The sequence below is a fragment of the Pteropus alecto genome, unplaced genomic scaffold (assembly GCF_000325575.1).
Source record: "Pteropus alecto unplaced genomic scaffold, ASM32557v1 scaffold56, whole genome shotgun sequence".
Taxonomy (NCBI): domain Eukaryota; kingdom Metazoa; phylum Chordata; class Mammalia; order Chiroptera; family Pteropodidae; genus Pteropus; species Pteropus alecto.
The window spans coordinates 667,405-680,501 of record NW_006438871.1 but is presented as its reverse complement, the minus strand read 5'-3'; the positions used below and the strand labels follow the sequence as shown (position 1 = coordinate 680,501).

Here is a 13,097-nt window from a genome sequence, read left to right as displayed (position 1 = left end):
AGAAATCGTAGTTTTTAAATGTCTTTGTCTCTTAAATCACGTGTTAAGCAAAAAGCACCGTTACCGACCGCTGTCACGACCCTGGCGCTCACAGTGGGCCACGTGCTGCCTCGCGGAGTCGCCCTCTCTCCGTGCGGCTTTGCGGCCGTCCCGTCTGTCCCCTTCGCCTGCGGGAACCCCCGAGCATTTCCTGCAGGGCAGGCCGGTCTGCTGGCCACGGCGTCCCCGCCCTCGTTCCCCGGGGGTCTGGGCCGCTCCCTCGGCCCCCGCTGGACACCTTTGCCGGGCGTAGGGTCCTCGGTTGACAGGCGTTTCTGCCGGGCGCTGTGAATCCACGCACCGCTGTCCTCGGCCTCCGCGCTGCCGGGGAGGCACCTGCTCAGAATCTGCTCGGGTCCCCGGCGTGGGACGCGTTGCCCCCTCTCCCTCCGTCTCGCCGCTCCCAGGAGTCATCGTCTTTGCTTTTGAACGTTTGATGGCGATGGGTCTCAGGTGGGCCTCGAGTTCATTGAGCTTGTTGGATGTTTGCGTTCACTTCGTTCATCAAATTTGGGAGTTTTCTGCCATTATTTCTTCACATGCTCTCTCTGCCCTGTCCCTCCCCTCCCTCCGGGACCCCGCGGTGCTCCCGTTGGTCCTCCTGGTGGTGTCCCACGGGCCCCTGGCTTGTTGGTTGTCTCCGGTGATGCCATCAGCGCGTCTCAGCTCCAGCGGCCACTCCTTCCGTCCGCTTGGACCCGCCCGTGAATCCCTCTGGGGACTTTTTCAATTCCGTTGCTGTCCTTTTGGGGTTCTTTTACGTTCTCCTGTCTCTTTGCTGATAGCTGTGTTTTGTTCACGGATTGTTTTCCCGTCTGCACGTGGCCCTTTAGTTCCTTGAGCATCTCTGAGACTGCGCTTCAAGCCTGCGTGTGGTGTGTCTGCCAGTAGGTCTTCTTCGGGGATGGGTTCCCTGGATCAGTTTTTCCTTTGAAAAGCTAATTTCCTGTTTCTCCGCATGCCTCGTGACGGTTTGCTGAACCCTGGACATTTGAATCTGATAGTGCAGTGACTCTGGGAATCAGATTCTCCCCCAGCTGCTGGGTTTGCTGGTTTTGGTGTGCGCGTGTGTGCACGTGTGTGCGTGTGTGCGTGTGTGCATGTGTGTGCACGTGCGTGTGCACATGTGTGTGCGTGTGTTGTCAGCTGTTCTGTGCTGAGGATCAGCCTGAGGTGTGAATTTAATGACTTCCTGGGTCTTTCCTGAGCCTTTTCCTGGTGGCGCGTGGTCACTGTCAACCTTTCCCCGTGCGTGCAGTTGTTCTGAATGTTCTAGTCTTTAATGTCTGGCTCCCGAAGGGGGAAAGAGGACGCTGGCCCTTGGAGTCCCTTGGAGGTCGCTTTGGCTGGAGGGGGCCGGGCTGCGACACTGGGGAAGGTGCAGTAACAGGGGTTGCCGCCCCCTTCGTCTGCATGACCGTGGTCAGAAGCAGCAAGCGGTGATCAGGGCACAGGCCTGGGATTTGGGGGACACGGTCCTTGCACACCCTGGGTCCCCCGTGCTGCCTGCCGGGGCCCGGGGTCGGGAGGTCCCTGCCGCCGGGCTACAAGCTGCAACGGACCAGTCTACCCCAGTGTACTGTCCAGGGGCCCCTGGACATCTGGCCCCTGCAAGACTCCCACAGAGTCCAGAGTCCCCCAGTGGTCCCATCAGATAGATCCTGCCCAGGACGCGTTGTCCGGGACAGGGTGGAGTTGGGCTGTCAGGGACAGTGTGAGGGCCCAGGCGCCCGAAGCCCTGATGGCGGACAGGCTGCCGCTCTGCAGAGGTGGGGCACCTGCTCAGAATCTGCGGCGTGGCTGTGCCCATGTGCCACGGGGCCAGAGGCCTGTGCGGGCCGAGGGGACCTGGCAGAAAATATGGAAGGTGCATAGTGTTTCTTCCTTTTTTTTCCTTATTTGATGTCAAATTCTCATAACGAAATTGACCGTGAACAGTGAACGGCTGAGCGGCATTTAGAGCAGGCCCAGCGCGGTGTGGCCACCACCTGGATCCCCCCTAACGTCCTGGTGTTCAGAGCAGGAGAGCAGGAGGTGCAAGGCAGGGCCCCGCGGGGGCGAGCTCGGAGCCGTCAGTGGGGGTCAGTGGGCTGCCCGGGGCGCTGGGCCGTGGGCGGGATGGGGGGCAGGCGGGGACACAGGAGAAGGTGCCCCGGACACTCACTGAGTGCGGCCCGGCCGGGCCCCCTCACTGATGGGCCCATCGGGCCTGCTCGCCTGGAGCCCGGAGTCCAGCGGGGAGGCAGGACGCGCAAAGCAGGTGCCCGACCCCGAGCGGAGGAGGCGGGGCCGCGGGGCGAGAGGGGCCAAGCCGTGGGGGCGGGGGGGGCGGGCGGAAACGCAGCCGGGGCGCATGCGTGGTTGTCACGGTGGGTTCCGGGGCCCGCCCCTCCCACCTTAGCTGCCCAAGCCAGCCGACCCGCCGTCGCCGCCCGAGCTTCGGCCTTCCTTGTGCTGGGCCTTGCCCTTGGGAAGGGCCGTGGTCTGGAGCTGGCCACAGGGCTCTGCCAACCCACAGTTCCACCGACAGGATGCACCACGCACCCTCCTCTCCCTGCTGGGCCTTGGCCAGAGGGACACACCTGTTCTGCCTGGCTCAGCCCCACCTGCCTCACCTGCCCAAGCCTCTGGGAACGGTGAGGGGGGTGAGTCACCTTGGGGCACCCGGGGAGGAAGCACGGCGGAGCAGGTGTGGATGGAGGCCAGAGGCAACCAGGGAAGCTGGGAGGGCCGGCAGGAAGCTGGCGGCCCGGGGCAGAGTCCGCCCTGAGTGGCAGATACTGTCACCCGCTCAGGGCGAGGCAGCGGGCTGGTGATACCTGAGCCGCCCCTATGTTTGTGGGGCTGGGGCAGGAGTGTCCACGGAAACTCAGCCCCGGCCCCTCTGCCACCCCCGCCTGTGACTGCAGAGTGCCCGTCCACTCACCTGGGCCAGCCCGTGCCCTTGGCCACCCCGGGGGTCCGTGGGTGCATGTACTGACCTTGTGGTTTGTCCCGGGGGAGCTCAGGCCCTGGAGACTGACTCCAGCCCGTCGGACAGGGATTCCTGAGACCTGGGTGCCCACACGGGGCCTGGAGAGGAAGGGGCGGGCTCTGGACGCGTCCTGTGTTCGGGCCGCCTGGAGGGGTGCAGCTGGAGCGCAGCCTGGGACCCGGGCGTGGGGCTCCTGCCGTGGACGAAGAGGGTCTCCGTGCTTCGGTACCCCGCCAGCTCTCCCGCACCAAGGGGGGCTCTGGTTCCATGATGTGGGGATTTGTCTACAGGTGGACACAGCACCCCTCCTCCCTCTCTCCCGGCTCGGCTCTGATGGGGGGCTCTGTGCCCCAGTGGCCCAAGAAGGAAGCCCACAGGTCCAGCCTGGCCACTTGGAAAGCTAAGGGGCCAGCCCGTCCCCTCTCCCTTGGAGACCTCCTCTCAGCCTTTGTCTTTGTCCCCTGCCTAACCCCCCACCACACATGTGCACACACAGGAGCCGCCCCCCACCCCAGGTCCTTGGCCACATGGTCGAGGGGCACTGCCCGGGAGCCTTTAGCTGAGGCTGGCCGCAGGGCGGGAGGGCCACACCTTCCCACCAAGGTCACCTCCTCCCACTTGATTTGATCAGCCGCGCTCCGCCCACTGCTGGCATGGCCTGGACCCGCCACCTCGCCTGGGTCACTTCCCACTTGTCCTCCAGTGCCCAGCACTCCCGCTTCCTTCCTCCGGGCAGGCCTCCCACTGCAGCCGCAGCCCCGGGCACCTCTCCCGGCGGCCTTTGCCTCGGTGCGGCCATGCGAAGCCCTCCGTGTGCGGGTGGCGAGGGCTCTGCCAGGCGGGCCCCAGGCCTTCGTGTGGGCCAGATGCGGAGAGTGCAGGGCGCGGCCGAGCTCTGGGTCAGAGCACCTGCTCTTCCAAACCGTCTTTCCCCCACCAACCCCAGGGGGAGCTCAGGAGGGGTCGGAGGGAGGGTGGACAGGTGGTCACCTCCGGGGTGACCGATGTGCGTCCTCATCAGCCTGGGCCCTGAGCTGGGCTCCCGTGGGCCCTTGCCGATGCTGCATGTCCAGAAAGGTGGGTCGGGAAGGGGCTGGGCCCCGGGAGACACCACGGTCTGATCTCCCACTGTGTGACCTCAGGCAACTGTCTGACCCCCTCTGGGCTTTATTTGCCTTACTCTGTAGGAGGCGGGCTGACTGCACCCCAGAGGGAGCCGGGGGACAGAGTGAGGCGGTGCAGTGTGGTCAGTCACAGCCCCACAAGGACGAGGGGAGGAAGCACTCTTACTGGGTGGAAGAGGTGCGGCCTGGGGAGGGCCTGGGGGGTGCCCGTGACGCTCCCGTGCTTCCGTCCCCTCTGCCAGGCCTCTGGGGCTGCCCGGGAGAGCGTGGCTGCCGGGCCAGGAAGGAGGCAGGCCCTGCAGGGGAGAGCCGGAGGCCCTGTTTTCCTGCTCCCCCAGCCGCAGGGACGGGCAGGGGTCACAGTCCACCAGCTTCCGAAAGTCCACCTCATCGGGGCGTGACTTATGGGCAGAGAAACGCGCGCCCTGAGTGGCCGGCGGGAGACGTGACCGCGACCACGGCCCCCAGGCGGAGCATCCGTCACCCTTTGCGGTCAGCCCCCCATGACGGCCGACGGGGGGCACCTTTCTTGTGTTGGTCGCCATCTTTGGTCAAGAGTCTGTTCAGGTCTTTTTCCTGCTTTTCTGTTGGGTTGTTCGTTGTCTCGTTATTAAGTTTGAATAATTCCTCACGTGCTTTGGACACAGGGTCCTTTTCAGACGCGTAGTCGCAACATTTTCTCCGAGTGCGACCTGCGTGCTCCTTCCCTCGGCCAGTGTCTTTCAAAGCAGATTTTTAAAAAAACCTCTGATGAGGACCATTTACCTTTTTTTTTTCACTTTTAACACGGGTTCTGCTTTTGGTGTTATAGCGAAAAAGTGTTTGCCTGACCCAAGGTCAGAGAGATTTTTCTCCCGTTTTGTTTTGTTTGTTGGTTGGGGGGCGGAGCTTTGTGGCTTTAGGGCTCGCGGTTGGCGTTTGGCCGGAGGTGCGTGCGGGAGCCCGGGGTCCAAGTGCAGCGACGTCGGCCTGTTCCAGCGCCTTGTGCTGAGAGGTCGTTCTTTCCCCGCTGACCGCCCTACGCCTTCGGCGGTGGAGGCGTCCACGGCGCGCGTGTCTGGCTTTCGAGTCCCGGTTTGGGTCCACTGACCTATCTTCATGCCAGCGCCCCCCGTCTTGACGGCTGTGGCTCCGCACCAAATTCTGCAGCGGAGCAGCGTCCGGCCTTCGCCTTCGCCTTCTCCAGGGCTGCCTTGCTGTTTGAGGCTCCCTGCATTGACACGCGAGTTTAGAATCAGCTTGTTGATTTCTGCTTCTCGGATGCTGCCGGAATTCCCATTCGGAATCCGTCCACCGTACAGACTAACCATGCGGAGAGTCGATATCGTAACAGTGCTGAGCCTTCCAGCTCATGAACTTGGTGTCTCTCTCCACGTTTTTCTCAGCCACATTTTGTAGCTTTCGGGGTACTGTTTTCCGTATCTCTTGTCATATTCACCCCTAAATTTAATATTTTTATGCTATTTTAAATGGTGTTGAAGAATTTTTAATTGTGGTAAGTACATGTAACATAAAATTTACCATTTTACTCACTTTTTAAGTATATAGGTTAGTAGTTTTAAGAATACTCACATGATTGTGCAACAATTCCTAGATGTAAATGATATTTTTAAATGTTTTCTTTCCAATTGCTTGTCTCTGGTATACAGAAATGCAGTTGATTTCTGTATATTTACCTTGTATCCTGCAACCTTGCTTATCGGTTCTTGTTTATTAGTCCTAGTAGTGTTGTTTTGGAATCCATCGGACTTTCTATGTAATCACGCTGTGCATGAATAAGAGCAGGTTCATTTCTTCCTTTCCAATCTAGATGCTTCTGATTTCTTTTCGCTGCCTCATTGTGCTGACGAGACCCCAGGTCCGTGTGGGACAGGAGTGGCCAGAGCAGACATTCTCGCCTCGCCCTAACCTTGCGGGGAGCAGTCAGTCTTCTTTCCTGGGGTGACGTCAGCTGCAGGCGGTTCGCAGACGCCCTGTGTTGAGTTAGGGGCATTCTCATCTATTCCTAGTTTTCTGAGAATTTTTATTAGGATATTACACTTTGTCAGACACTTTTCCTGCATCTATTTTAACAATCATGGTTTTTCTTTTTTAATCCATAAATGTTATGAGTTACATTGATTGAGTTTTCAGATGTTAAGCCAGCCTTGCATTCCTGGTATAAACCCATTAGTCATGATTTTTGTATTTTTTATATATTGTTAGATCTGCAGATCTTTTGTGGACATGTTCTCACTTCTTTGGGGTAAATACCTAGGAGTAGAGTTGCTGGGTTATAGGAGAGACGTGGGTTTAATTATGTGAGCAACTGCCCGACCGTGCTCTGGAGCGGCTGAGCCGTGTGAGTGCCAGCTGCTCCGTGTCCACCGACGGGGGTCAGCCCTTCACAGCTTAGCCATTCTCGTGGCCGTGGAACAGGGTCTCACCACGAAGCTTTGAAAAAGGCACAGACTTCCTGCTCTTCAGGTCGCAACTTTGTGTTGCCACCGTCCCCGACACACTTGCTTTACCTGGCTCTCATCCTCTTCGTCTTATGGAGAAGGCAGCCTGCACGCGCGTGCGCACACCCTCTGTCTCACACACAGGCGGGCGGGCTCGGTCACACAGCCCTGAACGGTGCACCCGTGGGTCCTCGCGCCAGTCGCAAGACGTCAGGCAGGTTTGTAACCTTGAACCCCGGTACCCGTTGTCAGAGAGGTGATATTAGCAGTGGCCCTAAGCCATCAGTTCCGATCACATGCCTCTCTGGGCTCACTTGTCTGTGTCACACCCACCTGTCCCTCTACAGCAGGGCTTGGCAAACGTTTTCTTAGAAAGCCAGGCAGCACCTATCAGGCTTGGTGGGCCATGCGTTCTCTGTCCCAGCTGCTCAGCTGCTGCGTCCTGCGTCCTGTGGAGTCGGCCCTGGCAGCCGGGTGGGGGGCGCGGAGCCGGGTGGGGGGCGCGGAGCCGGCCCTTGTCCTCCTCTGGGCGACTGCGTGAGGAGGCCACACTGCCCTGCCCGGCTTCGGGCCCTGCCCTGGGAGATTTTCTCATGGGAAACCTGCCCGCCCTGCCCCCGCCCCGGGAAGGCCCTGCTCCAGGCCGCATCCCTGCGGGCCGTGTCCCCACAGCAGGGATGGCCGGCGGGCAAGGCGGCCGGTGGCGTCTCACCTGGTGAGTGAGCTGTGAGGCCCACGTGCCCAGGACCTGTTCCTTCTCGTCCGGAAGACCCTCCTTCCAGCATTTCCTCAGAGCCGGCGCTGGCTCCTGGGGCCCCAGGATGTCCCAGAGTGGCTGCAGGGGCCTGCCAGAGGGTGGGCTGTGCCCACAGAGCACCCTGGGGCCTGCGGGGCGGGGCCTGGCAGCCAGCCAGACCCCCAGGGCAGGTATTCAGCGTGTCTGTCCTCTGTAGCCGTCAAGTATGAGTGAAGCCAAAAGAGAGAGCAAAGGCCGAGAACAACGGACTGAGGCCCAGCTCGGGTCGCGTGGGCCGTGGAAGTGTCACTGGGTCCCCACGCGCCTGGGGGAGCTCGGCAGCCGGGTGGAGGGGGCCCTGTCTGCGAGCCACAGAGGTGGGTTATGGCTCTGACCCTCAGGGTTTCCTGCCCCACCCCACGCCCCCTCCCAGAGGCTCAGACCTGGGGCATGATGTAGCCTTGTCCCCAGCCGAGGCCCCTGATGCTCACCCTCCGGTTCCACAGACGCAGGCCCCGGCTGCCCAGCAGAGCCTAGGCTCCCGGACCACGCCAGCCCGGCCATCACAGGGTGGCCCTCCCTCGGCTCCCCCAGGACATCGCCCCAGAGCGATGGGAGGGAGCTCAGGGACGTGGCTTGGCGGGTGCCACAGTCGTCAGGTCCCTGCCAGCAGCATCTGCCTGGCCAGGCCTGCTGGGAGTGGCCACAGCACAACTGACCCCTGACTCCTTCACGGTCTGGCGGTCGAGACAGACAGAAGATGCCCAGATTGGCAGATGCCGTGAAGAAATGAGAGGGGCGTCTGACTGGGGATGCATGGGGGTGCCCCTCAGTCGGTGGTCGGGTGGTCTGACGTGAGGCTTGCCTATGGGGAGGAGCTGGCCAGGCGTCATGGGGTGCAGTGCCTGGGGGAACAGCCCCTGGGCTGCCGATGTCTGTGAGAAGGCCCTCGAGTGTCCTAACAGACGTTTGGTGTGACGTCTGCCTTACGAGTATGGCCCTGGCTTCCGGGGCCAGTGGGCTAGCCGGTGGACTGTGGGCCGGACAAGCAGCGGGCAGTTGGGGGACTCAGGGGAGTAGATGGGAAGCCAGGAGTGGACAGACGGGTGCCAGGTGGACAGACATGCTGGGGGGAGGGCTGGGGGCCCGTCCCGCACCCTTTCCTCCCTCTCCTCCTGTGCCCTCCCCTCACAGCTCTTCTGAGCTGGGGAGGCCCCCCAGAACCAAGGTTCTGAGGTATCCTGGTCTCTGGGCTGCCCCAAACCTGCGGGCCCTGGTGAGAACCACAGATTCAGCCAGCCCCGGTACAGGGAGGGGGCGGGGCAGTGGCTCCTGGTGACCTCAGAGCGCCAGCTCCTATGTCCCCATGTGTGGGGGTGCTTCCCCTCCCCCTCCACCCCAGACCCACCGAGCACCTTCCCGTACCGGTGGGTCCTACCCTATAGACAGCCATGCCTGTGCACCCCGCTGGCCACAGGAGGCTGAGCTGTGTGTGTCCACAGAGCCCATGGGATAACGTGGCTGCTTTTCTCTTGAAACCACTCTGTTCCAAGTGCCACTTAGAAGCCGCGTGTCCTGGGCCAGCGACTTGCCCCTCTGGCCTCTGCTCCCTCCACTAGGCCATAGAGCAGTCACACCCTTCAGGATGGGGGCTGGACGCTGCAGGCCGGGCTGGGTGGAGAGAGCGCCGCCTGGACCGGCCAGGACCGGCCAGGACCGGCCAGGACCAGTCAGGACTGGGCCCTCTGGCCGACGCTGACCCTTGGTTTCCCCATACCCTGCGGGAGGTGACCTGGGCCCTGGGCCTGGTGGGTGCCCTCGGGGACTGCGAGGCTGGGGCGGGGGCGGGCGGTTCCTTAGCCTGCTGCCTGCACACCCCCCCACAAACTCACCTTTGCACACTCTACACACGCACAGTGTACGGCCGCAAGGGCCTGTGGCCTGGGTGCTTGCTGTCTGAGGAGGGGCTCAGACCTCCTGGCACCAGGGCGGGTTCTCTGGGGCCCTTGGAGGGAGGGCCAGGGCTGGTCCTCAGGAGGGCAGGGGTGGCCTGTGGTGGCTCGCAGAGGACATATTCCTCTGCGATCAGACAGCCACCTCCCAGCCCTGTCTGACCGCAGAGGAATACGTCCACGCAGACCCAGGGCCTGGACGCCTGGCCCCTCTGGCCGCAGCGCCTGCAGGGCGGGTCCGTGCTGGCCCTCAGGATGCAGGGCGACGGTGGCTGGTTCTGGCTATGGGTGCAGCCCGGACCCCCGGGGGCTCCTGGGAAGCCCGCCCGGGCTGTGGCCTCAGCTGGGCATGTTGCTTTAAACCTGCCCGGTCTGGGAGAAGGTTCCGTGGGGTTCCGTTGAGCATGCGGCGACCGCGTGGGTGTGCGGGGACATGGCCCAGCCTGCCTGCCCCGGGGGGCTGGCATCCGCCGGGGCGTGGGCGGCGTGGTTTCCACGCGCACCCTGCTTGGGCACGGCAGCGTTCGCATGGCACGGCTGCACCACGGTGTCCGCGTCGAACCTTTTCAAGTGAACCAGACGCCAGGACGCGTTGCCCTGAGTGAGCCGGCGAGCGTGGTTGAGCTGGCGTCCCCACCGCGTCCAACAGGTGGGCACTGGCCACGCGCTGCCACTCGGCAGCCATCGCCCAGTGTCCCCCACAGCCGCGGTGTGTCCCCATGGTGTCCGGGAGAGTCTGTCCCAGGGCGCTGGGCTGAGGGGTGGGCTGCCCATCGTGGCCAGCGCAGGGCCCTGTGTGGGGCGCACGGAGCCGGTGACCTCAGGGACCTCTCTGCCAGCCCCCCACAGCACAGATGGGGGACGGAGGCCAGAGAAGGGCCCGTGGGGCTGGGGCTCCCGGCCGTGACCCTGGGCCGTGCACCGGCGGCTGCTGATCGGCTGGCCTTTGCCTTCCAGATCCAGACTGGGCCTCCTACACCCTCGGGGTGTTCATCTGCCTGAGCTGCTCCGGGATCCACCGCAACATCCCCCAGGTCAGCAAGGTCAAGTCCATCCGCCTGGATGCCTGGGAGGAGGCCCAAGTGGAGGTATGGCCTGGGGGTGGTGAGGGGAGACCCAGCAGTTCCGCTGCCCCCCGGGGCCCAGGCCCAGCCTTGGACAGTCTTCATCCCTGGGGCTCCAGGCTGCGGGCCCTGAGGCTGGGGGAGGGGGCCTTGGGCATCGGAGGGCGTTTTGTGTGGCTGCCTGCCCGCCCACCTCCGCCATGGGGCAGCTGCAGAGCCAGATGGCAGAGGGCCCCGCCCCACTGACCTCTGCACTGGTGGCTCCCCGGGCCTCGGTCCTGGACACTGTGCTCAGTGCAGCCGCGTGGTTTTTAGGGTTTTATTGCTAGTCCTCGTGGGGCCGTGGAGGGTAACAAGAGCCAAGCCCCCTACCCGTCACCTGGCCCAGGTGTGTCGAGTCCTCACTGCAGGAGGGCTGGCAAGGTCGCTGGCCCTGAGGTCTTAGAGAGCAGATGGCGGGAATGGACACAGGGGCGGTCAAGGGTGGCGATGGGCGGGGGCGGGCGGGGCTGGGGGAGCTTGTTCTAGACCAGGGACGAGGGACAGGGACGAGGGACAGGGACGAGGGACAGGGATGAGGGACAGGGACGAGGGACAGGGATGAGGGACAGGGACGAGGGACAGGGACGAGGGACAGGGACGAGGGACAGGGACGAGGGACAGGGACGGGGAATGACCAGCACACTGCCCAGCAGATGGACAGAGCGCCGGGGAGCGAAGGCTCTGGCTGCTCGAGACCCCACTGCCGGGACGCGGGTGGCGGGGGCACCGTAGCTGTGGTAAGGAAGGTGGCACCTTGGTTGGGGGCGGCCGTGGGGACAGGGGCGTCCGAGGCTGGCGACCCCTGTGCACTGCCCCCACCTGAGGGCAAGTGGTCCATGCTCTCCGTGATCTTGGTGGCATCGGCCTCCCCCGGGAGTGCGTTAGGAATGCAGACTCCCGGGCCCCCGGGCCCGCCTGCGTCCGAGTCTGCACCAACGAGGCCGCTCTGTGCGAGGGACACTCACCGAGTGTTGTTCGAAGCACCCTAACCTCAGCTGGTCCAACGGGACACGGGAAGGCCAAACCAGACACCACCCCTCGCTCTCGCCACCCCGGCTGGAAGCGACACTCGTGCTGTGACTGGCACTTGTGTGACGCCAGGTCGGCGGGGGAGGGGCCCAGACGTCCGAGCTGCCAGGAGCCCTTGGTCTGCAGAGACGGCTGGAGCCAGCCAGTGGGGCCTCTGGTGGGCGCCGCACGTCCTCTGCTCTGTCCCTGTGACAAAGGTGGCCTCGGGCTTGGCCTACCGGGCGCCGGACCCCACACTCAGGGTCTCTCCCCAGCTTCTCGCTGAGTCTGTGGAAGGCGCCCCATGTGGCCCTTCACGCTCCTGGGCCGCGGCTCAGCGGGGCAGTCCACAGGCCACCGCAAGCTAGCCAGCCTGGGGCCCGCCACGCTCCCCTCCCGGCCCCAGGGGACGGCGAGCAGGCCCTGGTGGTGGCCCAGCCCCAGGGACTCGGCACTTCCCTGCTTTTCACGGCTGTAAGAACTCTGTGCGCCCTGGGACATCTTTGCAGAAACACAGCCTTCCTGACACGTGGCTCACGCGTCACACAGTCACCGTTTCAAGGCCACAGTTGAGCACTTTGTGTGTTCCGAGTTGTGCAGCCGTCACCATAGTCGATTTTAGAACATTTTTGTCACCTAAAAAGAGCCGTCGCCCCAGCCCCAGGCCTGAGCAGCCGCACCTCTGCCGTCCAGTCCGTCGGCAGGGCGGCCTGTCCTGGACACCTGGCGGGGCTCGGCCGCGCGCTCTCCACGTCCGCTTCCCTCAGGAGCGCCGAGCTGGCAGTGCCCGTCACGCTGCGGCTGCTGCCCGCCTCTCTCCTTCTTACGAAGGCCGAGCAGGAGCCCGCGGTCCCGACCTGGGTGATGGGGTCGCCTGCGTGCAGGGACACGCCCTGCGTCTAGCATGGCTTCGGCCAGTCCGCGGAGGATGCCCGGTCCCTCCCTGCGGCTGCACACTCGGCCCGTGCGGAGTCTCGCCAGCCCCCGATGGACACGGGCGGGTCTCGTCCCCTCCCACCGTGACCCCCGGGCAGTGAGCAGGCTCCCCAATGCACCAGCCATCCCGTACGAAGGGGGTTCATGGGAGCCCCGGCTCCTGGGGTGAAGTGCACCGTCAGAGGTCATGTGACCGTGACTCTGTGAGACCCCGGCAGACGCCCTCGGGGCTGCTCCGAGTCCCCGTAGGCGCCTTGTCCGGGGCCCTGCCCAGCCGGCTCGCCGGCCACCCCTGCCTGCCGAGGAAGAGGGGGACGCCCCCCCCCCGGCCTTTTCTTTCCCTGAGAGGCCGTGTGACGTTTTCGGTCGTGTGGGTTCCTCGCCGTCGCTGGGCCCCCCCCATTTCCTCAGGTCCCCGCAGAGCGGGGCGTCCCCCGGTGCCTTCGGCGCTGCTAGTGGCGGCTTCGCAGTGGAAACTTTGTACTTTGTAGTCAAATTCATCAGCTCTTCCTTTTGTGGTTTTAGGGTTTACAGCTAACTTAGACGGCCCTCTCTGCCCCAGGACGGTTTTGACTCAACACAGCTTTGCTGAGACCCGTTCCCACGCCACCTGCTCTCCCTTCAGAGGCCACAGTGGGTTCCCGGGCTGTGCAGCCACTGCCACCGTCTGTTTCAGAATAGTTTCACATTCCAGAATAAACCGGCGCCCTCGGCAGCCACAGCCCAGGTCCCCCACTCACCAGCACCCAGCCCCCCTCGGCACCCAGCCCCAGCAGCCCCC

The 13,097-nt window shown here is 63.6% G+C and overlaps 1 protein-coding gene across 1 annotated transcript in view; it reads left to right on the top strand.

Annotated features, from left to right (window-relative positions):
• The window catches only part of ADAP1 (ArfGAP with dual PH domains 1), a 45,001-nt gene that overhangs the window by 10,961 nt on the left and 20,943 nt on the right, over positions 1–13,097 (top strand). Inside the window, exon 2 of the mRNA XM_006915876.3 lies at positions 10,224–10,354. Coding sequence (XP_006915938.1) covers positions 10,224–10,354 — 131 coding nt within the window. The remainder of the gene's footprint in view (positions 1–10,223; positions 10,355–13,097) is intronic.